The sequence below is a fragment of the Lepidothrix coronata genome, unplaced genomic scaffold (genome assembly GCF_001604755.1).
Source record: "Lepidothrix coronata isolate B3197 unplaced genomic scaffold, Lepidothrix_coronata-1.0 Scaffold104, whole genome shotgun sequence".
Lineage (NCBI taxonomy): Eukaryota > Metazoa > Chordata > Aves > Passeriformes > Pipridae > Lepidothrix > Lepidothrix coronata.
Window position 1 is genome coordinate 263,194 of NW_016690284.1, and position 27,330 is coordinate 290,523.

Sequence of the window (27,330 nt, forward strand, 5' to 3'; positions counted from 1 at the left end):
AGCCGCTGTCAATTGGCATCTCCAGGTCCTTTTCCAACAGGCAACTTTTCAGACACTTTTCCCCCAGCCTGGAACGCTACTGTGGGTTTTTGTGACTGAAGTGCAAATCTTGGCACTTCCCCTTGTTGTACCTCACACAATTGGCCTCATCTCATCAATCCAGCCTGTCCAGATCCCTCTGCAGAGCCTTCCTACCCTCCAGCAGACCAACACTCCTGCCCAGCTTGGTGTTGTCAGTAAACTGACTGAGGGTACTCTTGATCTCATCCCAACTGTTAATACAGATATTAAACAGGACTGGCCCCAACACTGAGTCCTGGTGCACACTCCTTGTGAGGGGCTCCAACTGGATGTCACTCCATTCCCCACCACTTGCTGGGCCATCCAGACAGTTTTTTACGCAGTGAACAGGGCACTCATCCAAGCCATGAGCATCCAGTTTCTCCAGGAGAATGCTGTGGGAAAATGTGTCAAAAGGTTTAGTAAAGCCCAGGTAGACACATCCACAGCCTTTCCCTCATCCACTGATCGGTCACCTCGTCATAGAAGATCAGGGTGGTCAGGCAAGACTTGACTGTCTTAAACCCAGGCTGGCTGGGCCTGACCCCATATTGTCCTGTACATGTTGCATGATGGCACTCAGGATGATCTGCCCCATGACATTCCCCAGCACTGAAGTCAGGCTTGAAGTGCCCCAGATCCTTCCTCCCAACCCTTCCTGTAGATGTGTGTCACATTTGCCAGCTTCCAGCCCTTGGACCTCCCCAGTTTGCCAGGACTGCTGGTCAGTGACAGAAAGTGGCTCAGGAAGCTCTTCCACCCGCTCCCTCAGTGCCCTTGGATGGATCCCATCTGGCCCCATGGACTTTGAGTGTCCTAAGTGGTGTAGCAGGTCACTGACCCTTCCATCATGGATTACAGGGGCTTCCTTCTGCTTTTCATCCCTGTCTTCCAGCCCAAGGTGCTGAGTGAACAAGGCAAATGTACTGTCCAATCTTATTTTTTATAAGAAAGTTTGTCTTTGAAAAGAAAAAAGTGCATATGCTTTGACAAAAATGCAGGCAGAGATGTCTAGTCTCAGGTGAACTGAAAGATAACTACAAACCACATGCAAATCCCCAATGTAACATGAAAAACACCTACATATCAAATGCTTGCAAAGTAAGTGTCAAAGTAAGCCAACAACAAAAATATCGAATATTTCTATTTGCTAACTGTAAAGATTTTTTAAAGTGCCAGTAATTTACTCTCATTTTAAAAAATATAAAAATATTGAAAAATATTTCAGTAAATGCAGAAAACCCAGACCAGTGCAATGTGAATTACACATAATAATAATATAATAATAATAATTATTATAATTATAATTCGGTCATTTTTCTAGTTAAAGGCATTAGTGTGGTACATTTTTATGATTTTACACAGTACAATGTGATTATGCCTTACTCAGATGATGACTTTCTTATTTGGGATGTGCTGCAGTGAACACTTGACAGTACAAATCAATGTTATCCAAATGAAACATAAGATCTGGTGGCTAGAAAGAGGTGAAACAAGTGATATATCAGAAAAAATAACAAATATGATTTTCACGTTTTCAAAACTAGCACGTGAGCACCTTAAGTTATCATGAATACAAAAATTAGTAAATTTGTAAGTATATAAAAAACTGTAGTTTTAACTTACAAATCCAACCTGGGCATTCAGACATAGGAACAGTAGCTTACATAACACATTCCAAAGGCGAACCACAACACAGTCCTGTTCTCTCCTCACAAATGCATTTCCTTAAAGAAACTCTTCAGCCAGCCTAATCTGGCATTAAAACATCTTCAGCAGTCAAGACCATCGAGGATTTCAAGTCACTTATTCTGTTTTCTTTGCTTGTCTTTTCTTAACACCATCGTGGTGCTGCTCAGAGGGCCGGTCACAGATTGAAGAGCGATTGGAAGATGTGGCACTTTCACCCTTCACTTTGGAAGGTGCCTTTCGCAAGCCAAAAAGCACATGGCCTAATGCAGCCTCAAGGGGAGCAAGTGGAGAAGTTGCACATCTTGTCAACATCATTTTTACCTAAGAACAAGGATCAAGTTACAATAAATGTGTAAGCACCTAAACATATATGCACAACCAGACTTTAACTAGAATTTCAGACAGCCATACTCGTTCCATAAAGTTCATAGGTTTAGGCAGACATTCCTTAGGACACATAACTTGGAATCAGGGCAGAAAAAACAACAGTTTATAGGTCCAGGTACTACAGTTTTCAGAGACATGACAAGTTTCTAAAAGACATTATTACAGGACTATGCCAGATCCACAACTGTTGCTTTATTAGTGGGTTGCTATTAAGTGGGCGCTCAAGTTCCTGACTGTCAGTAAGACCATCAGTGTAAGGATTTAGTCACTTCAGTGTACTCTGACAGCCAGTTCCTGAAGAGAGTTGTAATCTCTCAGTTCCAGAATAACATTCCTTTCCTTCTCCATTCCCAGCATCCCCAGTTCAACAACACCTTACTGGTTTAGGTGGAGAATCATGAATATTAACTCAAAGTCTCGGCTCCCTAAAGCAACGTCTGTAGAACTAAAGTTGTCAGCTACTTCACAGAAAGGACTAGCAACCACCACTTTCAGTCAGTCTCTGATCTGTTCAACAGCAGCTCTGAAGCTCTTAAAATTGACAGATTTCTGTTAACAGAGACTGTGCTTTCTTATTAGCTCATAATCCTGAAGACAGGTATCATCCTGGAAATGAACAAGACTGGAGGGACTGAAGAATTCAAGAGTGCCTATTTTATTATAAAAGCAGAAACAGTTACCTCAGAGTGGTTTTGATATACTTTCTCTTCCTGTCTAAATACTTGTTTTGCAAATACTTTAAGCTAGATGAGAGTCTGGTTGGCTTGTATTGCAAACACATAAAAGACAAAGAACTTTGTTTCTTTCTACAAGCGTAAGCTTTGTTTGAGGTTAAAGGCATATAAGCCTGGAATATCAAATGTTGGGTGCTTAAATTCCTGACTTCTTTCTCTTTTTTTTTCTCCCCATACATTGAACAGTGTCAGTAACAGAACAGGTCTTCTGTTCTGCTTGTGTAGAGAAGACTAAATACAGTTTTCTGACTTTACTACGAGCTGGCTTTCCCACCCAGAAGCACGCATTCTAATAACTAAATAAAATATTTCCTATTATTCAGTTACTTGCAACACTTCCAAATTCTTACCTTGAAGATGACAAGAAAGATGGTGTATAAAAACACAAGGTTGTGTCTTGCAATTGGCAAGTACTGGCTGTGTTGCAGGGTGAAAAGAACTGCTCCTATCAAAGTTATCTTCACAGGGCTGGAAGTCAAACAAATAATGTTAATTTTTCTTCTTTACAGCAAAAGCTGCCATGGCCTAGAAAGCAGTAAATATTCTTAATTGTGCAAAAGAATTTTTTCTGAATAGAACTAATGAAAAATTGTTGTAACAGTAATAAGGTCTAAAACCTAGACATAATTAAATTAAGACTTTCACTTTACTACACTTTCTGTCCGTAACATGGACAAGAACGAGTTCAGCACTACTTTACACACCCAGCAAGTTTCTATTTGGCAAATCCTTCTCAAATAATGCTTCTATTCAAACTCTATACATCAGCTTGCTTCCCTTCTTCCTCTCCCAATACATTTTACTGAAGAGTTAAATCACAAAGCTTGCGCACTCAGACTAGACTTAAAAACAGGTTCCTCTACTATACTCCAGTAGTTAGTTACTCCAAGGGGTTGCTTAAGGTGTTGAAGTGCAACATAGTCAAGGTCTTGGTCCACTGTAACAGTCCAGCAGCTCTAGGGTTGTAGTCAGCTTAGGCCCAATTTGAGCCAGGCCTATGCTACCAGGTTTTGCCAACACAGCTGTGCTGGCTTAAGACATGCAAAGATTCCCATTCTAGTACAGATCTTGGTTGTGATGGTAAATCCCTTGCTAGGCATGCAGCCAGAAAACAAGAGAACTTTGGTCAGTTCCAGTCTTCTGAAGAGAGAGCACCAGTACACTGGCAGAAGAATTCCATGCATTTCTTAATCTGCACCTACATGTGACCTGTGCAGGTGACATTCCTGTTATTACAGAGTTTACAGGGTAGACACATCTTTTCACTGTCTTTTCCATAACTCAGAGATTTGCCACACCAACTTCCTGCTCAGGAATTCCAAAAAGCAACTCTGTGTATACACTCAACTCATCCACTTGCAGGATGTTTGATCCATTTAACTTTGTAACTTAGTTCAATTTAATGTTCTTAAGATTTATATATAAACGAAATTTTAAAGATCTTTTTTGAGTTACTTTGAGCCATATCCTCCACGGAAAAGGAGAATATATGCAAGTGGTGACAGTCAGTAAGCACTGCTCTGGTGTTGCACCTGTAAGGACAAGTGTTATTTGGGTTTACAGTGCTATTTTTGACAGTGTCTTCTTCTTTCTGGAAGTTTGCTTTCAAGACTGCCACTTAGGCACTGACAGAGGGAGATAAATTCTAAATACCTGGAATTTCAGAAAATGCCAACAACTCACACAATCCACAAAAAGTTGAAATACTGCCAAAGAACAGGCTGCAAATGTCATTTCTGTTATTCTGTGTCTAAGAGTGGCTGCAGAAAAGCAAGATAACTTTAAAAAAAATATTATTTTTAAAGGCCTGAGAGTAACATGGGAAAGATCAAAAGAATTTTAGGAAATTATTGCAGTGACCTTATTTTGACTTACAATAATAGCTTGTGTCTTTCTAGCCTGTTTCAATTCCCATTTTACAAGAGCCATGTAATATTTCCATTCTTTCCTTCTGCAAGAGAAGTAACATTTCCTATCCTGCAGGACATTTTTGCTATACTGAATAACCAACCTGCACGTCCTCAAATAATTGATATTTATGGAGGAAAGTAGCACCGGAAGCAAAAGTAAGAGTGACAATGTTCAAAGGAAGCCATTTTAGTGATGCTCAGAACACATACCAGAAGTGCAGACTTCACTTATACACTTCTGGTACCACTGTCCTTTCATTTTCACTAGAGGACCACATCCCTGTAAGAAAATTGAGTCAATACTACTTTCTAGCAACTCCACACTGGCTCAATACTTGCTTTCTGATACATAATTTTTGTTGATTTGTCTCTCCCATTTGCTGTTCTACTGATGTGAACATAAAAGGATTAAAATATCATCGACCCCTCTTTCACAGGATACAGAACAGAACATTGAGTACAAGCTCGTTCTACTGCTTTTTTTTAGACCTCAAACACTAAAAGTGAGTGCCAACTGAAGAAGGTAACAAAACAACAATTAACATGTTAAAAGAAAACCTTACTAGGACATCTTCAGTAGTTCATTGGTTTCAGGTTTCCACACTCCTCTCACCAGCTGCTCAAAGTTGGAAATTAGGCCACCACCAGCTCCTGAAATGGCAAAGATTTACGATAAACCTCCACTGACTGCTACCACTACTGTGCAATCTATTATTGCTCACAACTAAAGTCATGACACCAGGTGCTAAATGTGGCACCCAAAGCCCAGACTTAAAAAGACTAATCCAATCTTTTATACAAGCATGACTTGAACAGCCCACATGAAACTCCAGAGTTTTACCTTTAAGTGATAACACCTGAACTGAGGCACGCATCACCACAAATGCCTGGACTGCCAAGGTACATCTCTAGAGGTTTATATGATTGCATTCATCATGTCATCATAAGTACAGAGAATGTCTCTATAAACTATGACAACCCTCTGTGATAAAAATGGGTATGTATTTTTATATTAAAAGAGTACAAGATATAAGGAGGTGTAGGACACTGTGGCCAATGAGACTGATCTGTGCTGTAACCTGGGAACAGAACACGTTAGATCATCATATTGTTGCTTCCCACAGAAGAACAGAATCCAGCAGAAACAAGAGCTGCACAGTCACCTCCAGGAGGGATTCTTATAATGGTGTGACTACAAATAGAGATGCTAGGAAGGTGGCTGCCAGAGTTCTGCTCCAAACAGCATGCAGGCAAGAAGGTTCATTCTTATGTTTAAAACTGAGTAATAGTTACAACGCAAAAAACTAAGATAACCAGTTCTCTTCTTCAGCCATGTGTAAAGAGACAGCTCTGAGGAAATAACGCTGTTTATAAGTTTAGCAACAGCTACACAGAAGATCTACTTCTTTATTGTCATCAACTGCCCATCCTACAAGTTCTCATAAGACCTGAAGGGATAAGACAAAGTTCCCTCCAAGTCACTCAATGTCATCCTTAATCCAGACAGAAAAACTGTTGCATAGGCTTTTTCCTTGAGGGGATAACAGACTTCATCAGGACTATCACATCCAGCACAGCAAGGATAGTGCTACAGTTAATGCTGGCAGGCCAGACATTTAAACACCACTTCAAAAAATCACAAGCCGTCAGAACAAGACATGGTGTATGTTACCTCTGGCCCAGCCCACAGCCACCATAACAAGCCAGGCATCTTTGAAGTGACTGTCTGCATGTGCAACTCCAGATGCTATCTTCCAAGTCCTAGTCACTTCCTTCATTCCTGCAACCAGGAGACGAAGAGGCAGAAAGGAAAAGCACCGGCAGAAAATGTCTTGTGGGCAGTAAAACACCAGATACCTGGAAATCATGAGAACATTTTTGCTAAGGAATTACCTTTTAATAATCTTTAAAGCTATTTTTTGGAATATGATTAGTAATGCATAACTCACTGTCTTGTGATACACGTTGGGACAAATTTGGAAAGCTTCTAAGCACGCTTGAGCTCTTGCACCAAAAATCAAACATTATCTTACTGCCTCATTGTCCCACAGAAGAACCTCTTAAAGTACATGAGAAACAGCGTTAAATTTTACCACCCGTTCTATAGCTTGCATATCATGTTTTTATGATTCAAATTATTAAATTTGTGTCTGACTAACCTTCTGTTTATTTTGTGAGTTATTTTATGTTTGGTTGGGGGTTTGGTTTTGTTTGGGGTTTTTTGGGGTTTTTATTGTTTTGTTTTGTTTTGGGGTTTGTTTTTGGTTTTGTTTGTTGGGGTTTTTTTAATAGGATTACAACAGGGTGGTAAATTAAATGTTGACCTGTGCTTTCATACTGCAGGTACATGGAATTATGTAACTTCAGCAAGAATGCCTCTACTAGTTAGTGTCATGCCAAGTGAAATGCACAGCTCTTTTCAAACACATTTAACATCTTAGTACTCACCAATTCTAGCTTTTCCAGCTTGCCAGTAAGAAGCACATTTCTTTATTCAAAGCATTGAAAGCACAGTACTCAAAATTTAACAATATCTTTGATCAACTCAAAATTTAACAATCACCTCTGCTTTTAGAACAAAGTGTTGATGTGGGAGTTAGGTGCTGAAAAAATCTCCCAGAGCAGTTAATTAGGGGTGAGATAAGAAAGGGTTTATTACGCCAAGGCAAAGATGTTACAAGACGCGCCGGCCGTGCCTGAGATGTTACATTTTATAATACCATCCATCCAATCTCAGATGTGTCCACCCTGTGGCCTTTACTCTGGTCCGCCCCTGGTCCACCCCCTGAGAATGGGTCTGGGGGCTTTTTGGGGCCCTCTGTTCATCCCATCTTCATCTTCATCAGAGCACAAAGGGTACATAGTCACCCAGTTTTTGACCGTGTTCTGTGGTTTAGGCCCTGATACGCTGTTCTGCCAACAATCTAGGCCTTGCCTTGACAAAAGACTAAACATTTCTACTGGATTCGGGAGTAGGAGGGTTAAGGAATGTGTCTAGAGGGAAAGGGAAAGGGACAAGGGACAAGGGAGGGAGGGTTGCTGCTTTTAAAATCTACTTATAAAACTTATAAGGCTTACCAATATTAGAAAAATAAAAAAAACATTAGGGGCTTAAGGTATCAAAAGTAAAAATGGCTAACAGTGAAATTCTAGTATGACAGTATATTTTAAAAGATTAGATTATGTGTTGTTTTATTGTATCTCTTAATAAACAAAATTTAGTTCTTACAGAGAACTGAATTAAATTAAAAACAAACAACCAAGACTAAGTAACTTGATTCGGTTATCTTAAGTAGATTATTTCAGCACAGGAATAAGAGAGTAATAATTAAGTAAAAGCAGAGAAAGTATTTAAAAATGGGAAGGATACCTTTTCATTTTCTAAAAGAGACACAGGCCCTTTTCTTGAGGCTTTTGAGCTCAGTCCTCTCTTCCTAAGGCCTTTCCTTTCCCTTTTTCTCTCACTCTAAAGTCAGATGCCTTTGTATGCAACCAAGCTTCAGCTGATAGGAAGCCAAAGACATGTACAAAGCATGTATTTTAGAGACTACTGCTAACAGCCATTTAAGCCACCTACTCAACAGACAACCCTCATCAGAATTAATTTACAGCTGCAGGAGGTGGGATTAGGACCCTGAAGCACTGATAATAGGACTGAACCTGACCCTGCAGACCGACCACGGCACTTCTGCCTGTAACCTCTGCCAACAGTAGATGCCGCTGTCCTACAGACTATTTAGGAGCACTTCTCAAGTGTAGCACAACCCCCCTTATTTTATGTCTGGCTTGGGGAATTTCATTTTGCACCATCCGGGACCGAGAATTAAGGTCATTGTAGTCATGAAGAGAGAACTTAGTAAAAGTAGGAGCTTAGAAGGTTTCATAACATTCACAGCTCCTCGTTAAAGCCCTGTTTTGTTTGTGCACAGCAAATCACATTTGACCATGTAAAGTTCAAGAGAAATCATGCTCTCTTCAAGTGTACTTTTAAGTCATATCACTTGTTAAGCAACTATTGGCAGATTCTATAAGCTTTGTTAATAATGCACTAATTATTGCACATTTTTCATTTCACTCCCCTGCCTAAATAAAATCTGTCATCTTTCACTGCAACACAAAGGCCAGAAAACTAATATAACATACACAGACAGACAGAAACACTTTCATTTTAATTCATTTGCAATTATAAAACGTAAGGGGCTACTAGGAGCTAAAGGATTTTAAGCAGGTCAGACTCTTTCTAAGGCAGGAATTGAGCTTTTAAAATTCAAAACTCCAGGGCTGATCATAATTTTTGTTAAGTTTGAGGTTTTCTTCAAAGATCACTTTCTGGAATAAATTAAATTCACTGGAAGGCCACATTTATATGACAATAACTCCAGCTCTTTTTTTGAATTTCAAAACAGGCCAAATTGCCACATACCTGACTTCCCATTCAGCTCTGTCTTCCACTACAACACCCATCCATTTGGGAAGGGACAAAACACAGAAAAAAAAAAAAAGTCATGTCTGGTGGCAGAAACTGGAGGTGAAGAAAGATCTGTCTTGGATCCGCAGTTACAGAAAAGTCCAGAATTTTTGCATACAGCCTTCAAGAGCTACTTTTATAAAACTAGATTGCATCTATGACTTACCTGTGTCCAGAAAACCAGCAAATGAAAATCACTTTATTACAAAATAATGTTTTCAGCTGTTTGACCAGGAAAACTATAAAAACCTAAGACAAGTCTAGTCTAGCAACAGAGCACTTTGTTATACAACAGCCCATAAGAATTGCTCCCTTACAAGCATTCTATTCCTACAGAAGAAGGATTCTAACAGCTATTTTGTTGCAGTGACTCTGGATGAAGAAATAGGATCCAAATCCATAACACTTTTAAGTCAAGGCACTGATTTTCATGGAACCTCGATGGTGTAGTATCAGCTTACATGTATCTTCATCAGAACCAATGTTACCCATCCAACTCAATTGTGGCTGCTTACCAGACTGAAGATGCCAGCAGAATATTTGCGCTCTTGGCCAGAAATGAAACTGGAGGTTCCGCAAGCATCAACGAGGACAAAAGTGAACCACCAAAGCAATAAAGCATAGCACTAAACCAGCAGGCAAATGGACTCCGGACTGACACCTCCACAGCTCCTGTGAAAAGATGCAAAAACAGAAATGAACATTTGAGACTCACATAACGTTCTAAAAGCCAGTATTTTTCAACCATTCAGTCCAACATTGCTCCTTTAGGTAATGAAAAAATCCTCCAGCAATTTGTAGGGTTTCACAGGAAAACTCTTCAGAAATACAAAGTTAAAGCACACTGGCTTTAACATTCGCTATCTAAACAGAATGTGCTCTCTGAACATCTTTTGTGCATTGGTTTGTTATAACTGTTCGGCTACCAAGAAGAAAAAGCTTTCAGAGCATGGCTGAGAGGTCTCATTGTTAATAGCCTGGTACAGATATACACTTGCTTTCAAATTTGTATTAAAAACACAGAATTGGCTTTCCTGAACTGCACAAGATAGGTTACATTTTGAGGGTTATTCTACAAATTCCATTTCTGCTTTTGAGTGTTCCAAGAATTCAGGGTCACTGTTTTCCTTTTCCCTCATAATGCCTTGCTGTGTTTGCTGATAAAAATGAAAACAGTATCCAAAACAATTATTAAATAGTTTTACCTGACTCCTGGAGAGTTGAAAACAGGTTACCTGAAGCCATAATAATAAATGTAAGTTTCCCTTGTTATTAAAAGGTTGACAGTTTGGTTTATTTTGTTATTTTGAAATAAATTATCCCCTTTAAATTGCAATAGAAATATGCCAAAACAGTATTCAATATTAAAGGGTTATGCTGGAGGTAATGGGAAGCATTAAGTAGTTTCAGGGGGAAACACTTTATCAAAGATAAAAATATTCTCAAGTAGTTGTTTTTTTCCACTTCAAAAGTCCAGTGTTAAAGCTTCCCCTTTACACTGCTGGTGAGCTCTGTTTGCCTGAACAAGTTTAACTTTCCATAGTCCAAAGGCTGAAGTTCATAAAAGCACCTCTGTCTGCCCCAAAATGAAATCTCGCATCTATTCCCAATTCAGAGGGGAAGCTCTGGATTTTTCAAGCATTTCTGTGCGAAAAGAAGCTTCTTGCCCAAAAGGAGATGCTCAAACATATAAAAGATCATACAGCACTCTCAATACAGCTCACTTAACATATTAACAAGACTTTTATACTTTTAGTGCTGGCACAGATATCATGTATTGTGGCACTATCTAAATTCCTATGTAACAGCCAACTTATAAAAATGAGCACTCCAACGTATTTCAGAATATCTGAATATAAAATAACATCTGTTATATGTTTCACTATTTTGCATGTTATTTTTCATACCTGGTGCTCCAAATCTGTTGTGCTCAGGTTTGTTATGGCATATGACCACTTCTTCAAAATAGCTATCAATCGTGTTCATGTGCAAAAAATTAACACAGGAGAAAATTCTAAAGTCTGATAATGTTACTTAAGAGCAAAAGTAAAAATATAAAGTGGGCCATTACACCCAGATCCCATATAACTGAATGTAGATCTATTTTCACCAACATATTTGAAAAGGGTAGGACACTTGCAAAATATGAATAGCTTGTCCTTACTACATTAAGATTTCCTCAATTAAAAAAAAAAAAAAAAAAANGACAACCATTGCATTCAGAAAAACAAACAGATACAAAATTATATTAAGTGGACATACGTTGGTCCAAAAGAACTACAGTAGCTTCACATGTCACTGTTCTTGTCTGATGACACAGCCACATTAATATAGCATGAAAAGACCAAATTCCTTTTCTTGCAACGACAAGAAAATACCAAAAAAAAAAATTAATGAAATGTCAGAGTTGTTTTAAAATTAATTAGGTATCTGTTCTCTTTCCAAATCCATTGTCCTGCCTTTCAGTAATCACCACTTCTGCACTCTTCCCCATGACTAGCAGCAAGTGGTTTTCACTTTTGAGGACACATATAAGAATTACTACTATTATTACCAGACTGCCCTCTATGAGTAAAGTCCACAACAAAGCAGGTAAATTTTTTCATTTTACAAGAGACTAGAAATGCTACTGCACTTCAAGATTTTTCTGCAGGTCAACATTAGAATTTTCTCAGCTCAAGTGCCAGTATGTAACAATTCACACCCACTTTCTAACAAGGAATATACCCAACATAAAAGCAAATGAGGCAAAAAATGCTGACACTAATTTAAAGATCATCTTAGCATTGCCACCTAAATTATGACTGGGGTGTAATGTTTCAGAAGACAAACTCAGTTTTAAGTAGGTCACATGTTTTTAAACAAGTGGTCATTTATATTTGTCCTCTGATGCATCCTGCAGAATTAATGAGGCATCATACAACCATGCAAAGGTTCATCTGCCAGAAAGCCACTTCTTTGCAGATTGCTGCAAAGGTACACTTTAGAAAGTAAACATAAGGCTTCAAAACACAAGGACTATTTTTGAATATAGTTTTAAATCTTGTTTCTAGATGACAGTAACAAAAAAAAAGAACCAAGAACCCTTGCCAGCTAACTATTTCTGTCAATAGGAGAAGATCTGCTTTAACCTTTCCAACATGTTCCAAATAGGCAATCAGGAATAAATACCACATACACATCTAGAGAGCAGACCAGGAGGATTTTTACAAGTTTTTCTAGTACCCCATTCAACTATACATAATAATATTAATTAAGATAAAAGGTTTACAGAGTCAGACTTGATTTAGCAAAACCTACGCCAAAAAAATTAGTTCTTTTCAAGTCACCTGAAACATGTCACAGAAAAATGGCAAGAACAAAAACAGCACATTGCTTCCAAATATGAGATATCCTCAACCCTCAACACCTCTTGGTGTCCCTCCATCCCAAAGAGAGAAAATTGCCAGTTCTACAACTGACTGGAGTCACAAACTAGAAACTCCTAAGCCATCTCAAATACACCAACCAAGAACTCTTACTTTAAAACATGTGGAAAGCAACATGTTGGTTGTCACTGCTGTAGTTTGCCAGCACTCAAAAGTGAGCAAGAAAATCTAGTTAGGAGGGCTGGAAAAGTCCCAGTTATTGTGCACCCATCCGTGGTACAAATGCCCACATTGAGCCTGATTTTAAGCAGTGGGGGTGGGTTGGTATTTTAATGAGACAGTAATCTGGGATAAAATAAACGTGGCTGTAACTTGACCACACCAGGCACTTAATCTTACATCACCAGGCACTTAAGGGCTGCCCTGTTATTTCCCCATCAAATATAGCTACTGTTGTAAGTTTCCAAAAAGAACATATAGTAATGCCTAGAGAGCATTAATCCACAATAATATATCCATCCTATTTCATAATGACTGCTATTTATGATTTAATACTCAGTTCAAACTGCTTACAAGTGAGAAACAGAGCAGCATGCAGACACCTGGATTACAGTTATTAATTCAAAGTATTAGAAAAAGGTTCTGAACTACCCAGCTACTAAATCAAAATTAGAGAATAAAAAAAATAAATTACTGGCATGGATCTGATCAGATTTCTGACAGCAGTTCTACTGCTCTTAAGTGCTGTCTCACTAAAAATATGCTGATGCAAACTGGAGAGCTCCTCATCCTGGTCTTTAGGTGTGTCCATTCAAGAGGAAAGTTTAAAAGTAGTGCATGATAATGTTAGAAAGTCCCTTTCTGAATGGAATAGATACATTACATAATGCCATAAGGCAGCACCCTAAAAAAATTTTAGCAGTAATAACAAAATTTGGTGAAGACTCTAGAGTACCTAAGCATTTTGTATCAGTCTTCACAGTCTGCTAAGTGCAATTCCTCAGCAGGAAGTCAAAATTCACCTCGACACATTTAGTAAGGGACTAAAGAACAAGCTCTCAATAAACGAACAGTGCAGAGCCTTAGAAATCTGAGGCAAGTAGAAACTCCCAAATTTGCACTATAATCCTGAAAGCCAGTTTATTTTCCTAGTTATCATCTCGGATACACAGTTACTGTAGCTAACCAAAGGCACACCACAAGTAGTTTAATTCTAAATATTAAAACAAGGCTAGTCTCTTATATTTGTGACAACAAAAAATCAGGCTTGGGGTTAACAGCCATAATGCAAAAGATTTTTCTAGAAGAGAGCACTCACAGTAAGTCCTGTCACTGAAAGTCCTGAGACTGACAAGCTTCTCCAAATTCACTTTACAATCTACAGGGTACTATATGAAAAGTCACAGGCATAGTGACATTAGATTCCAGAACTATGTTTCCTAGAAGGCAGAACTGCCTTCACAACTTCCTGCACACATCGGGTGTGTGAACGATATAAGGATACAAGTTAAGCATTCCTCCTCTCACCCCTCTGATGCAGTTCTGGACAGAGGGACACACTGGCCTGTGTTCCACACCCCTTCTCTGCACCTTAATTTCAAGCAATTGAAATTAAGCAATTACGAGTTTCAGCCCTTTTTCTTCTCGAGACTTTCAAAACGTTAACACTTCAAGAAAATGGTTTTCAACAAACTCGTGGCTGATTTCGTCAGGAGTTCGGGGAAGGAAGAAAAGCTTGGTTCGGTGCCTTCTGCAGACAATTAGACATAATTTACTGACGGACTAATGCAGAGGGAACACAATCCCATTTGCACCGTCCTGGACTATCCAGCTTCCCTCGGGGACCCCCCGGCACTTGAGAGGCGCCCACCGTCATCCTGCCGGGGCTGGGGATCCCGGGTGATACAGGGGACACACACAAACACGGTGGAGAGACACAGGGAAACACAGGGACACGACGAAGGAACACCGGGGTTGGGATGAGGGGGTGGGAGGTGCCCGTCCCGTCCCGTCCCCCCGCCCCGCTCACCCCGCTGCTCCTTCAACGCCACCACGGAGGCGACATAGTGCGCCAGGTCGAAGAAAGGGAACATAGGCAGGCGGGAGAAGAGCAGCGGCACCTGCCACAGGTCCATGGCCAGGCACTGAGCACCGGGAAGGAGGAGGAGAAGAAGGCGGGTGCGTCCGGATGAAGCGGCTTGGCCGCTCCCGGCCGCCGTCAGCGCCGGGGCGGGGCGGCGAGGGGACAGCGCCGTACAGGGGATTACCCTCCTCGGCGTGGGCCGTCTGAACTGTCTGTCTGAATTGTGCCTGTCTGAACACTAGACATCTTCAATATGTCCTGTGTTTGCTTTTTTTTTTTTTTTTGTCAAAATACTGGTAGTCCTGCTCCATGTACAGTTTGGGATCCCCTAGAGCCTTTCCTACACTGGTGCTGCTTCCCTGGCAGACCTTACGCACACGCCCTGATACCTTTTATCTCTCTCTTCCCCCTCCCCCCCCCGCCCCTTTTTTCAGTATTTCAGTACTGAAGTTCATCAGTAGTATTTAGGATTACCAATGTGTACGTAGGCTGTCACTCAGGGTTATTTATAAGTCGCTGAGGGCATGAATGTACACCAGATCCTGGTCAGGGCTCAGCAGAAACCCTTTAATACATCTTTACATCCATTCTGATTTTGAAGGTCTGTGCTAACTTTGCCTTCTCAGAGCAGATCTGTAACCATTTCTGCATCAATCCTACAGTATTTTCAGCAAAACTAGTTCGCTCCTGAGCTTCCCAAGTGAAATGTTGTCAAAGATCTGCCAACTCCCAGATACATGACGTTTGCCTTTTCTTTACTCATGACATTTGCCTTTTCTTTGCTCATGACATTTGCCTTTTCTTTGCTCACCAGACTACCTGCCTTGAAGGAACTGAAGGAAATTTGTAGAATGGTTTGGGTTGGAAGGGACCTTAAAGCTCATCTTGTTCCACTCCCTGGGTGGACACCTTCCACTATCCTGGGTTGCTCAGAGCCCCATTGAACCTTGGTTTTGAACACTTCCAGGGATGGGGCAGCCACAACTTCTCTGGGCAACCTGTGCCAGGGCCTCACCACCCTCACAGGGAAGAATTTTTATCTCATATCTAAACTAAACCCCTTGTCCTATCACTCCATGCCCTTGTAAATAGTCCCTCTTCATCTTTCTTGTAGTCTCCCTTCAGGCATTGGAAGGCTACAGTTAGGTCAGTCCAAAGTCAAATTACACTAACTTGACATTGTTCATAATGTAGCCATATTAAGGTTTGTTGTTGTCATCTTTTCATCATATTAACTTTTTTTTTCCCTTGCAGATGGAACTTAAGTTTACTTGTTTCTGAGGGTTTGGCTGGATTTCCCTACTGAAAAAAGACACCATTTTTGTCTTTTCCATTCAACTTCCACATGCTGGTGAAAAGAACTATTAATCGCTCTAAATTTTCCCTACTGTGTGGTGAAGTTAAGCAGAGCAGTCTGAAAACATACAACTTTCACAGGTGTTCTTAAACTTGATCTTTGCCTACCAAGAACTAATTTCAGGAAATAACTGGAATTGTAGAATCATTCTGGGAAACAAGTTTATGCAGGGTGAGATAGCAAACACTTGAACTTTTCCCAGAATAATTTCAGCTCACCATGAATAGCAAGCCATTCTTTTCATTGAGTTTCCTCTTATCAGTACCATATTCATAGTATAAGTTCTTATTCTTAATACCTCTTCCCTTCTGTGTACTCAGTGACTCTGTTTTTCTCACTAACGCTTGAGCCCTGTGCTTGTAGCTCATTTATGTTTTCTGAACATTTCCATTTGCATGTCATCTATGTGAAGAGATCTTAATTAAGCCATAGTGATCTCTTACTAGTCTTATCATTAACAATTCTAATTCTTATCTTCTGTTGTGCTTATGTACAGACATAGAAACCACAGTTTGTTTTCTAGAGCAGAATGATGATTTATGTATTATAAGACATAATACATCAGTAAGCTGCATTCTGTGGCAGAAATCAGTTCGACATCATTTTTTTTCCCACTGAACAGGGCTATGTGTCCATGCAACAACTGAGTTACTAGAAGGATTTTAAACAACGGAGCCCAGTCCATTTTCACTCCTTGCAGTACTGGTTTATTCCCACAGAGTGGCATCCGTTTCACTGCTATACAGTGAAAACTACTCAGACTATCTCATATGTGATCATAGAAGGAGAGGGAGAGAAATAAAAATGACAGTGACCACAACAAACCTATAGTGACACAAAAAAAGTCACAGTTTGGGCCAGCAACGTGTTGTGCTTGATCACAACATCTACACTGCAGATACTGCTGTGCCAGCAGTGATACCTCTACTGGTGCTATCTCACAGCAGATCAGCAATAGCCACCTGAATTTTGAATTTCTAGTCAGGTCCTCAAATACATAGTACTCCGTGCTCTGTCAGGAGGTCATCACTGCACCCGATGCATTGCTCTCCAAAGCAGTGTGTGCTGATTTTGGCTGGGGTAGAGTTAATTTTCTTCCCAGTTGCTGGTATGGAGCTGTGGTTTAGGTTTGTGCTGAACACAGGGTTGATAACATAGAGATGTTTTTGTTATTGCTGAGCAGGGCTTTTACAGAGGGCCTTTTCTGGTTTTCTGTATTGCCACACTGGTGAGGAAGTTGGGAGTTCATGAGAAGTTAGGAGGAGATACAGACAGGACAGGTGACCTCAACTGACCAAAGGGATATTCCAGACCATATGACATCATGCTCAGTGCATAAAGTGGGGGGAAGAAGGAAGAACAGGGGCAAGTTTGGAGTGATGGGGTTTGTCTTCCCAAGTAACCACTATATGTGATGGGTCTCTGCTCTCCTGGAGGTGGCTGAGCACCTGCCTGCCCCATGGAAAGCAGTGAATTAATTCCTTGTTTTACTTTGCTTGTTTGCATGGCTTTTGCTTTCCTTATTAAGCTATCTTTATCCCAACCCATGAGTTTTCCAGCTTTTACCCTTCCAGTTGTCTCCCACATCCCACTGGTGGGAGAGTGAGTGAGTGGCTGGGCTGGATTGACTGGGGTTAAAGTAATAAAAAATAATAATAATGGCCAGTCTTCGCGAGCGAAGATTTGGGAAAGGTCATTAACCCTTCGAGCCTGCGCAGTGGATTTTTTAGGTGAGACACAGCGTGCGCTGAACTGAGCCCACCCTTTAATCCTGAGGTTCATCTGCCGGGGCCAAGCAAACTTGGACAGTGGCAGTGAGGTTCTCAGGACGTAGGTTTGTTTAGAGTGACCTTCTCTTAGATGGATTGCCTTACAGGGCTGACGAGCTCCATCTGCCCGGGGGGCCGGGAATCGAACCCGGGTCGCAGCGGTGAGAGTCCTGCACCCTAACCACTAGACCACCAGAGGCCCCGGGGTTAAAGTATGACACAGATATAGGGAGTGTGGAGGTGGATCTCACAGCACCGGAATGGTAAATGCATGTTAAGCCATGCAGTTAAACAAGAAAGAAGTTTTGGTGGGTTTTCCACCTCCAGCATCAGCAGGAGATAAGAACAACAGTTTCTCTAAGTCTGCTGGTAACCAAGGAAAGATTCCTGTGCACTGAGGGTGGCATCCTAGCAGAGCACAGAACAGCCACCAGGGAGAAATCAGATCAGGGAACACAGTCTGTGTAATAAAAATAGAGTAACAAATAAGAAAACTTAAAATTGGTCATTGATTTTCCAGCTGTCCCAGATATTTCAAGAATAATTTAAAGACAGCAGAGGATAAAAACCTCTGAAATAATCCTGTTCATCCTTGAACCAAATTTACTGATGCTGAGAGAACTGTGACAGTGTGAGCAGATGGCACTTGTGTGAGCAGGTACACTTGTATGTGTGTGTTCGTGACACAATTTCTTGTGTTTTGCTGATTTTAAACAAGAAGAACAGATGCCCTTTTCTTCATTTCTTGGGAGTAGGCTAATAAAAGAGCTGAGCACACTATGCATATAAGAAATTTAAAGATGGCCTGGTTAGTAGACTGCTTTGTTGCATGGGTGTAAAGCTCAACATGAAATCAAAGCACAAGCCTGAACTGTCTCTCTTGCCCATGGAATGTTATCATGACCTTTAAAAACCGCACTGTAAACACCTGCTGAATAGCTACCCAATTTGCACATGCTCCAAAGTAGTCTTCAGCAGGATTATGCTAATTTAGTGTTTGAAAAAAAAAAGGTCTGTGTACCTAGAGTGGAAGTATGGCTGGTGAAGCTGCTGCTATATGTGGGATATGTTTATTTCGTGTTTTATTTTGTGATCTGTGGGATTCTGCAGACAGTGGCCTGGAATTCAAAAATTGTGCCTTAGAGGAAAAAAAAGGAGGACTTCTTTAGTCATCAGTATGTCTCAAAACCGTGCTCTACTTCCCAAAATTAGGAAATTAGAAATATTCTTGTTTTAGGAATTATTAGATTAAATTTATTTATCTTCTAAGAAGAAGATCTCTCAAACTCAACTCTATGCATCAAAATCAAGTCATGTGAAAATAGTAATCTTTGTCACATATGGCAATGGACATTCCTACTGTCTTCTCTCATCCTGCCATGTTTGTGGTTTGTACTGTCTGCCACACAGTTTTCCCATTTTCCAAGAGTCTTTTATCCCCCTCAGGCTGCTTACTTTGATCTTCTAGTACATTTTCTTCTGTTTCATCTCTCCCTAGCACCATATATTCACAAACCCTGCCTATTTCTTTCAGTGTCACTCCTTGCTTTCCCCCCAATTTTCTTGCTTTCTCCATGCCATCCTCAGCATTTAGTCATGGCTTAGTACACCTCAGTCTCCTGTCTCTCTCTGCGGATCTGGCTATTCATCGCATCTTTGTCACCTTTCAGTCAATACTCATATACTCAGCCTTCAGCTTTACCTTTGCATACCTTCCAACTTTGTGTTTCACTAATGTTACCCTCCTTCTTTTTCACAATCTTCCTCCAGAAGGTCACAGCTTGTCTCCTTTCAGTTTTTTCTATGACCTGTGTTGTTAAAGTACTTTGAAAAAAAATGAGGTGAGAGAACAAATCACAGGAAGTTCATGTGGCCATTCATCTCTTAACACAACATTACTCTGGCTTATTTTCCTTATGTGCTGGTTAGTGCCAATCTGGATTGCAAAGTGGAGAAACTGAAGTGTCTTTTAAACTGAGCAGTGGCGTTTTGACTTACATCCACCTCAGATCCCTCCTTCCTCGCACCAGATTAGAGTGTCACAAATATTTAAGAATACATTTAAAATTTCTCTTCTCTACAACCTCTAAAGCAGCATCATTGTCTTCATTCCTAGGTGCAGACTGTATGTACAGAATACAAGTTTGTATGTCTACAAAATACATACTCCACATACTTTGTATCTCTATTGCAGTAGTAAACTCAATCATGACTTTGCATAGAGCTGAATTCAGGTACTGTACAAAAGTTATGAACTTGGCTACAGGCATGTGGCTCTTCTAAATATGGTCACTGGACTCCTGAATGCTCATCTCTTTTCTTCTCTGCTTAGGTTTCAGTGTTGGGTTAAGCCTCTCCTTAGCTCATCTTGTTCCTTAACAATATTCTTTTCAAGCAGTGCTGATTTATAATGTGGGCTTGAACTCTCATTGCCTTCATCTCCCTACTGCATCATTAGATATATCATTAGCTTCTTAGTTGACAGGTCTGAAACAAGTTCCAGCATTCTTTTGATCCAAGAAGTGTTCAAAGATGGCTTTCCTTGCAGTCTTGAATTTCCTTCAGCAGACACATGGGATGCAGGAGTGCCATAGTGCCACTGTCCTGTGATGTTTCCTCGGTGAACTTTTATCCATTGTATTGACTTGTGGTCAGCTCCAACAAACACTGGGCATCCTCTCTTGACACAGCCTGGGAGAATAAGGGTTCTTCCACTTCGGAGATAGAGGATGAAATGGACCTTTATTGAGGGGAGAAGCTGACTTATAAAGGGTAGGGCTAGAAGGTACTGGAACAGTGGGAGGAGGTAGGGAGGAGCTAGGGAGGAGTTAAGAAGGAGTTAGGGATGAGATTGCTAATGCAGACCATATAAGGAGAAAAAGGGGAGGTAATAACCAAATAAGGGATTACTAAATAATGAGTTACTGCAATGCGACACTTGCAAGCCAATCAGGGAGAAGGGCATAAACCAGAGTACAGAACACTGAGAATTTTTATAAAAAAACAGGGAGGAGGGTACAATAAAGGGTAAAAATACAATGAGCATTGAACATGAACACAATTGCAGATTCTCAACAATCCCATCCATCATCTGAATGTAGAGAAGATGTTGTCCTCAGGGGTCTTCACAGAGATCCACAGATCTCTTCACGTATCTCTATTTTGTTTTTCCACTGCTCGTAATCAAACCTCTCTTGGTCTCTCACATCTCCCCCTTTCATGTTTAACACGGGAAATGCCTGCAAAAAACTTTTCAAGATCATTTTATGAATACACAGTATTATGCAAGGTATAAAAGTTATAATAGAAATAAAGGTAAACAGAGAAACAACAAGAGTGACAATAATTTTGTTTGCCCAATTTGGTGACTGGGGAAAATGTAACCAATTAAAAATGCCATTCAGTCCCTTGTCCCTTTCCTTAAAGACGTCTGAAATTAAACCTTTCAGGGTGTGAATACTTTTATGTATGATTGTGAATGGTCACTAAGATTCATACAGCGTAGACCTTCAAACTCCTGGCACCCATGGCCATGGGCCAGGAACAGAAAGTCTATAGCTGCTCTATTTTGAAGACTTACTTCTTTTAACTTTTGGGTGTCAGCTAACAATCCCTCGATGGCTGTTGTAGTGGCATTAGCCTCTTTTGTAAGCCAGCAGCTGAGGTGGGTTAAAAGGGATAAAGTATGGGCCATACCTATACCTGGAATAGGGAATGAGGCCCAAAAATTTTTCATTTGCGACTATATTTCAATTTTAGAGTCACAGTCTTCCGGAAAGGGTAATGGTGGTAGGGGGGTGAAAGTTTTTTCTGATAATTGTTGTTTAGAAATTATCGGAGGCACTGTTTGGGTTCCTAAAATTGTAGGAGTTTCTTTTTTAGGTTTCAATTCTTGTGGTTTCGATTCTTTTGATTTTGATTCTTTGGCAGAAGGAAATCTAAGGGCAATATAGGGAATTACTCCCTGTCTCTTTACTCTATTCTGTGTAGAATGGTCATAATTAGATTTAATTTGGTCCAATAGTTTGAATTTGGCAGGGTTGAAGAGGGATAATTTCCCCACTGTGCAAGGGCCTCCCTCTGGGTAAGCAGATATTCCCTGCCAGGCCCTATTTCCACAGAGAAGAAAAAATCCCTCTAGTAATTTCATGGGTTTTGGAATATGTTCTGTGGCAACTATTCCTGGGCTGGAATAGTTGTACCACATGGTGGCATTTTGGTAGATTTTCACAGCGGGAGATACATCATAAGGTTTAAAGAGATTATTATTTGTGTATTTATGAGAAGTCACACAAGAGCTAGCAGGAATAGACCCAAGGAGGTCTAACTCTTGTGGCTCTGCTGTGCCAAAGATCTGCCTTGAGATACTCTGCGACAAAGTAATGGGATTTAGAGGAACGATTCCGGAAATATGACTCAGAAACAGTTTCCATGTTTCTCCAGGGGTTATTGGAACTCTCACAAAACACGTCTGGAATGGGTTAGGAACACTAGCTAAGGCCAGGCACATAGTATCTGTACCAGTGGCCTTAACCAGTGATACCCAAAGGTTTTCTTGGAGTTGCTCCATCCAGGCTGGTAGCGGCATGGGATGGACGATTCTTATGATGGTGGAGATGATGGCTGCTGCGTAGAAGGTTCTTTGAAAGGCCGTACCCATTTTGATGGCACGCAGGTAGGTCCTTTGTCTGTGGAAACACAGGCATGGCCCCTCCCCCAAGTTATTAGGGGAAAGGGTGCCACCCATTTTCCAGTTACTAAGTCTTTGTATAATACTTTAGCTTGCATGGGACTGGTAGGTCCTGAAGAAGAAAAAAGTCTATTAGCTGGTGTTTTCTCACTCTCCATCCTGTTCAGAAAATTTAAAACATTTGTAACTTTATGTAAGTTCTCTTGGGGGGTGAGTCTGACACTTGCCTTCCTTTGCCTCTCCAACATGGTCTTAATAGTCCGATGGGCTCTTTCTACTATAGGTTGACCTGTTGGAGAGTGGGGAATGCCAGTCCAATGTTCAATTTCCCACAGTGCAAAGAACGCCTGTGTTCTCTTTGCCACATAGGATGGTCCATTGTCAGTCTTGACTTGTTTAGGAACTCCCATGTGGGCAAAGGTAGCAAGAAAATGTCTTTGAACATCTTGGCTTTTTTCACCAGAATATGCTGTTGCTACCACAAAGCCCAAAAAGGTGTCAATAGACACATGCACAAATTTAAATTTACCAAATGAGCCAATATGTGTGACATCTGTCTGCCAGATCTGAAGAGGTTCTAAGCCTCAAGGATTAACTCCTTCTGTTGGTAAAGGTGTGAGTAACTGGCCGTCTGGACAGGTTGCCACTATATCTTTCTCTTGTAGTTTAATAAGTCCAAATTCCTTTTGAAGGGCTCTCACATTCTGATGAAATGGGACAGTCTTGCCTGCTCCATGCACTGGGGGACCACTGCTGCTCCTGCCAGATGGTCAGCAAGGTGATTCCCCTCGGCTATTGGGCCAGGGAGTGCCGTATGGGAACGGAAATGCATTATAAAAAATGGGGAAGAATGATGATTAATGAAAAAATTAACTGTTTAAATAAGGTAAATAGTTGTTCATTCTGAATTTCTTTAAGGTAGGCATGCTCACACCTCTTTACAACGCCCACAACATAATTCGAATCTGAAACAATATTAATTTATCTGAAAAAAAGGGTCAAGGCTCTAACAACTGCAGACAATTCCACTAGCTGTGGTGAGCCTGGAACTTTATGGACATCTTGGTGCCAAGTGCCATACTCATTCCAGACTATCACAGCGTTCCCTGTCCAGCCAGAGCCATCTGTAAAAACTGTGCGTGCCTCTGGAATTGGACCTTGTGACCAATTAGATTGATAACTCAATGGAATTTGATTGATTTTTTGAACAAATTTGCATGCAGACAGATGGATTTTGATCCGGCCTTTGTAATCTGACAGGGCAATTTGAAATTCCAAGTGGATTGTCCACATTTGTTCTAGGAGTTGGGAAGTCAAGGGCAGATAATTTTTTTCTGGATTGGCGCCCGAGAGTTCCCAACACCTAGTTCTGCCTTTTACACATAATTTAGAAATTAACTTGGGTAATGATACAATAGTTTTACCAAACTGATGAGGGAGGAAAATCCATTCCCATAGGGCAAATTGTGTCTGGTTCTGATGGAATTGGCCCCAAAGCCGGAAAGGCTGTGTCAGACCCTGAAGGATGACTAGTACAGATGGTATTCCCGAGAGGCGCCTTTGGATCTGAAAGGAAGAGAGTTTGTGGTTAACAATCTGTAAGGACTTCTGTGCTTCCAGAGTGAGTCTCTGGGGAGAGGTCAGGCCTGGAATTCCACTCAGGAGTTGAAACAAAGGGTGGAGATCATAAATTACGAGACGCAACCAGTTTATTACACCCAATACCTTCTGTAAATTGTTCAAATTTGAAATTTTTGTATGGATGGCAGGAGTTCAGGAAACACACGCAGACGATCAATATGATCAGGTAATGTTCAATTTATTATTTAAATGAGTTAACTTTTATACAGTTTAGTTTTTTCCTGGTACGTGATCACAACAAGGTGATTGGATAGCTCAGGCTGTGCGCGCGTCTCATGCCTTCAGTTCATTGGTTCTGGTGCTCTGTCCACGTGGTCTGACATCATTCATGCCACCCAAAGTTCCTCCCATCGATCCGCCTTTAGGGGCTTTCTGAGATTTTCCAGGTGTCCCTTTATCTCCAGTTTTCCCACAACTTTCAACCATAAACACATGATTTTCTCAATACCTTAACTATAAACATACAATGTTCACACAGCTAACAACTATAAACATTGCATAGTTTCACACAGTTTGCAAGTATAAACAAAGAGTTTTCACACAGCTTGTAACCTCCAAAGTTTTGTCAAGCGAGGCCTAGTGCTTCTTAAAAATGTGGATTGTTCATAATGTGTCCATTTTCCTGCAAATACTCTACATTTTTGGAGTTATAATGACTTGTTGTGGGGAGATACTTCTCAGAAAAATTTGCCATCCCAGATGTCTCCACGGTGAGGATGTTTAAGTTCTTTTTTTGACAGAGCTGAAATGGTTGCTTGCACAAGTTCCGTTAATTCCTCTGTGGTTGACGCTGCCAGGAGAAGATCATCCATATAATGGTAACAAAGCATTTTGGAAAATTGTCTTCTGAGTGGAGACAGGAGATCTGCTACAAAGCGTTGACAAAACAAGGGGCCATGTTTCATTCCTTGCGGCAGAACCTTCCACTGGTATCTCTGATGGGGTTCTGCCGCACTGATGGAGGGAACTGAGAAAGCAAATTTGGGTCGGTCTTGTGGATGTAATGGGATACTAAAAAAGCAGTCTTTTATGTCAGTTACTATTATGAGCCAGTCCCGTGGAATCATGGTTGGTGACGGCATCCCCAACTGGAGAGCTCCTATGGGTTCAATAACTTTGTTAACCTTCCGAAGGTCATGCAGGAGTCTCCACTTGCCAGATGATTTTTTAATACAAAAGACAGGGGAATTCCACGGGCTCGTAGACTGCTCAATGTGACCCAAAGTTAATTGTTCTTCAACTAATTGCTTTAAAACCTGAAGCCTGTCCCCCCTTAGAGGGCACTGGTCCACCCAGACTGGTCCACTAGAGAGCCAGTTTAGGCGGGGGAGGTGCTGCGCACCAGTGGCCCCCCATGAAAACTCGAAGTGAGAACTCCCCACTGCCCCAGTTGATCACGACCCCAAAGGGTTAAAGGGAGATCCAGGATAAAGGGTCTTACTGTTGCATTTTGTTTCTCTGGTCCTGTCACCGCCAGGAGATCCTGAGATTGTCATGGAATCTGGGCTCCTACTACACCTGTGATTTCTGCAAAAGCCTGTATCATATAACAAGACTTAGGCCAATCCTTTTCAGCTACAATGGTTAGGTCCGCCCCAGTGTCTATTAAACCCTCTATTTTCACCTCTTGTCCTGCAGAGGAAGAAAAAACTGAACAGGTTAACATATGGCACTGGTTGAGAATGTCTTGGGACCAGCTGACTAGTGGTGGTTTGATTCCCATTTGTTCCTTTAATTCTTCTATAGATTATAATTTGGCAATTGGATCTTCACTATTGATTTCAACAGGTGGGGAGGAAGCTTGTACTTTCGCTAAAACATGATCTTTCTTAGGCTGATGTATTATCTGAGGAATTACTATTAAACTTGCTTCTGCTACTTCTGAGGTTCCGGAGAGTAAATAAGTTTCCAAAGGTGAAACAAACATAGAAGGGTGAGTTACAATGTCATAGATTCTATTGTCCCATATTGTTGACAAAGTGACAGGAACAAGTTCTATTGGAGAGGGTGTCAATTTACTTCCTCTCTCTCCAGGAGAACTGAGTTTTGGTGGCAATGAGCTTTCCTTGGGGGCTCTTCTGTCTGAGCGCTCCCCGGAGCGCTCGGCATCCAGTTTCCCTGCTTTTTATAGAGTTTTGGAGAATCAACGATTAGTCAGTTATCGGCATCATATTTTGCTCTACAGTGGTGTGTCTAATGGTGACCCTTGTGACATTTTAGACATGGGCTGGGTGGTGGATCTAATTGTGGGCTTCTGTCACACTTTTCACAGTAGGTTGGAACATCCTGTGTGCAGTCTTCTTGGTAATGCCCATTTCTGCCACACTTAAAACATTTTCTTTCATATTTGTTCCCTTGTATGATCACATTTGCTAAGGCTTTCATTTTTAATTGATAAGAGCCAACGCCTCTACACATCTGCATCATTTCAGTAGCTGTAGGATCTTTAAGAGTTTTCAGAACTCTTTGGCAGTCATTGTTAGCATTTTCTACAGCTAATTTCAAGAACAATGCCTCTTGTGCTTCAGCAGCTTGTTTGGTGATAGCTTCCTTCAGTTGGGTGGCAAAATCAAAGAAGGAATCTCTTTGCCCTTTTTGGATTTTTGAAAAAGATTGGGTAGGTGTGGAAGCATCAGCAACTATTTTTATAGCAGAAAGTGCCAGAGTTTTAGCATGGTCCAGGTAGTCCAGGGGTATGTGGGCTTGTGCATGATTACTAGCATATGGGCCCTCCCCAAATAATCTGTTAATGGTTTCTTGGATCAGTACTCACTTCATTGCTAATGCATCTTGAACATGTTTTCTAATCAAGCTATGCCATTCATTTTCAAACATTGTGTACTGTAAGGTATTACGAACTGCCTTAGCAATAGTGCATAAATCATTGGGTGTTAGAGTGTAGGCAGAGAACAAAGATTCTTTAAGTCCAATTGCAAAGGGTGAGCTAAGGCCATATTCCACTATTGCTTTTTTGGTATTTTTCAATATGGGATAGGAGACTGGTTGCCATGTAGGTATTTTACCTTCTTCCAGATAGACTGGAAAGGCAGGCACTAAATCCAGATCTCCATCTTCTTCTGCCCTTTGTCAAGTGATTGCCAACCTATTTGTCCCTTGGTTGTTCATTGCATATTCCTGGGAATGTCTCATACAATTGTCACCAATATTAAT

At 40.8% G+C, this 27,330-nt stretch overlaps 1 protein-coding gene across 1 annotated transcript; it reads right to left on the reverse strand.

Moving 5' to 3' along the window:
• Positions 1-989: 989 nt before the first annotated feature.
• On the reverse strand, positions 990-14,831 carry TMEM38B (transmembrane protein 38B). Its single transcript, XM_017823684.1, has 6 exons — positions 14,649-14,831; positions 9,767-9,923; positions 6,456-6,640; positions 5,347-5,434; positions 3,224-3,341; positions 990-2,073 (listed from the first exon to the last, which is right to left on the reverse strand). The coding sequence occupies exons 1-6, from the start codon at positions 14,752-14,754 to the stop codon at positions 1,867-1,869; spliced, it is 861 nt and encodes a 286-aa protein (XP_017679173.1). The 5' UTR covers positions 14,755-14,831; the 3' UTR covers positions 990-1,866.
• Between the last annotated feature and the right edge of the window lie 12,499 nt (positions 14,832-27,330).

Excerpts from the sequence above, each read along its gene's own strand:
- TMEM38B (XM_017823684.1), bottom strand. The coding sequence starts at position 14,754 with ATGGACCTGTGGCAGGTGCCGCTGCTCTTCTCCCGCCTGCCTATGTTC. Across the intron at positions 5,435-6,455 it reads GGCTGTGGGCTGGGCCAGAG|GAGCTGGTGGTGGCCTAATT; the intron begins GTAACATACACC and ends TTGCCATTTCAG. Across the intron at positions 3,342-5,346 it reads GAACTACTGAAGATGTCCTA|CCCTGTGAAGATAACTTTGA; the intron begins GTAAGGTTTTCT and ends TTTGACTTCCAG.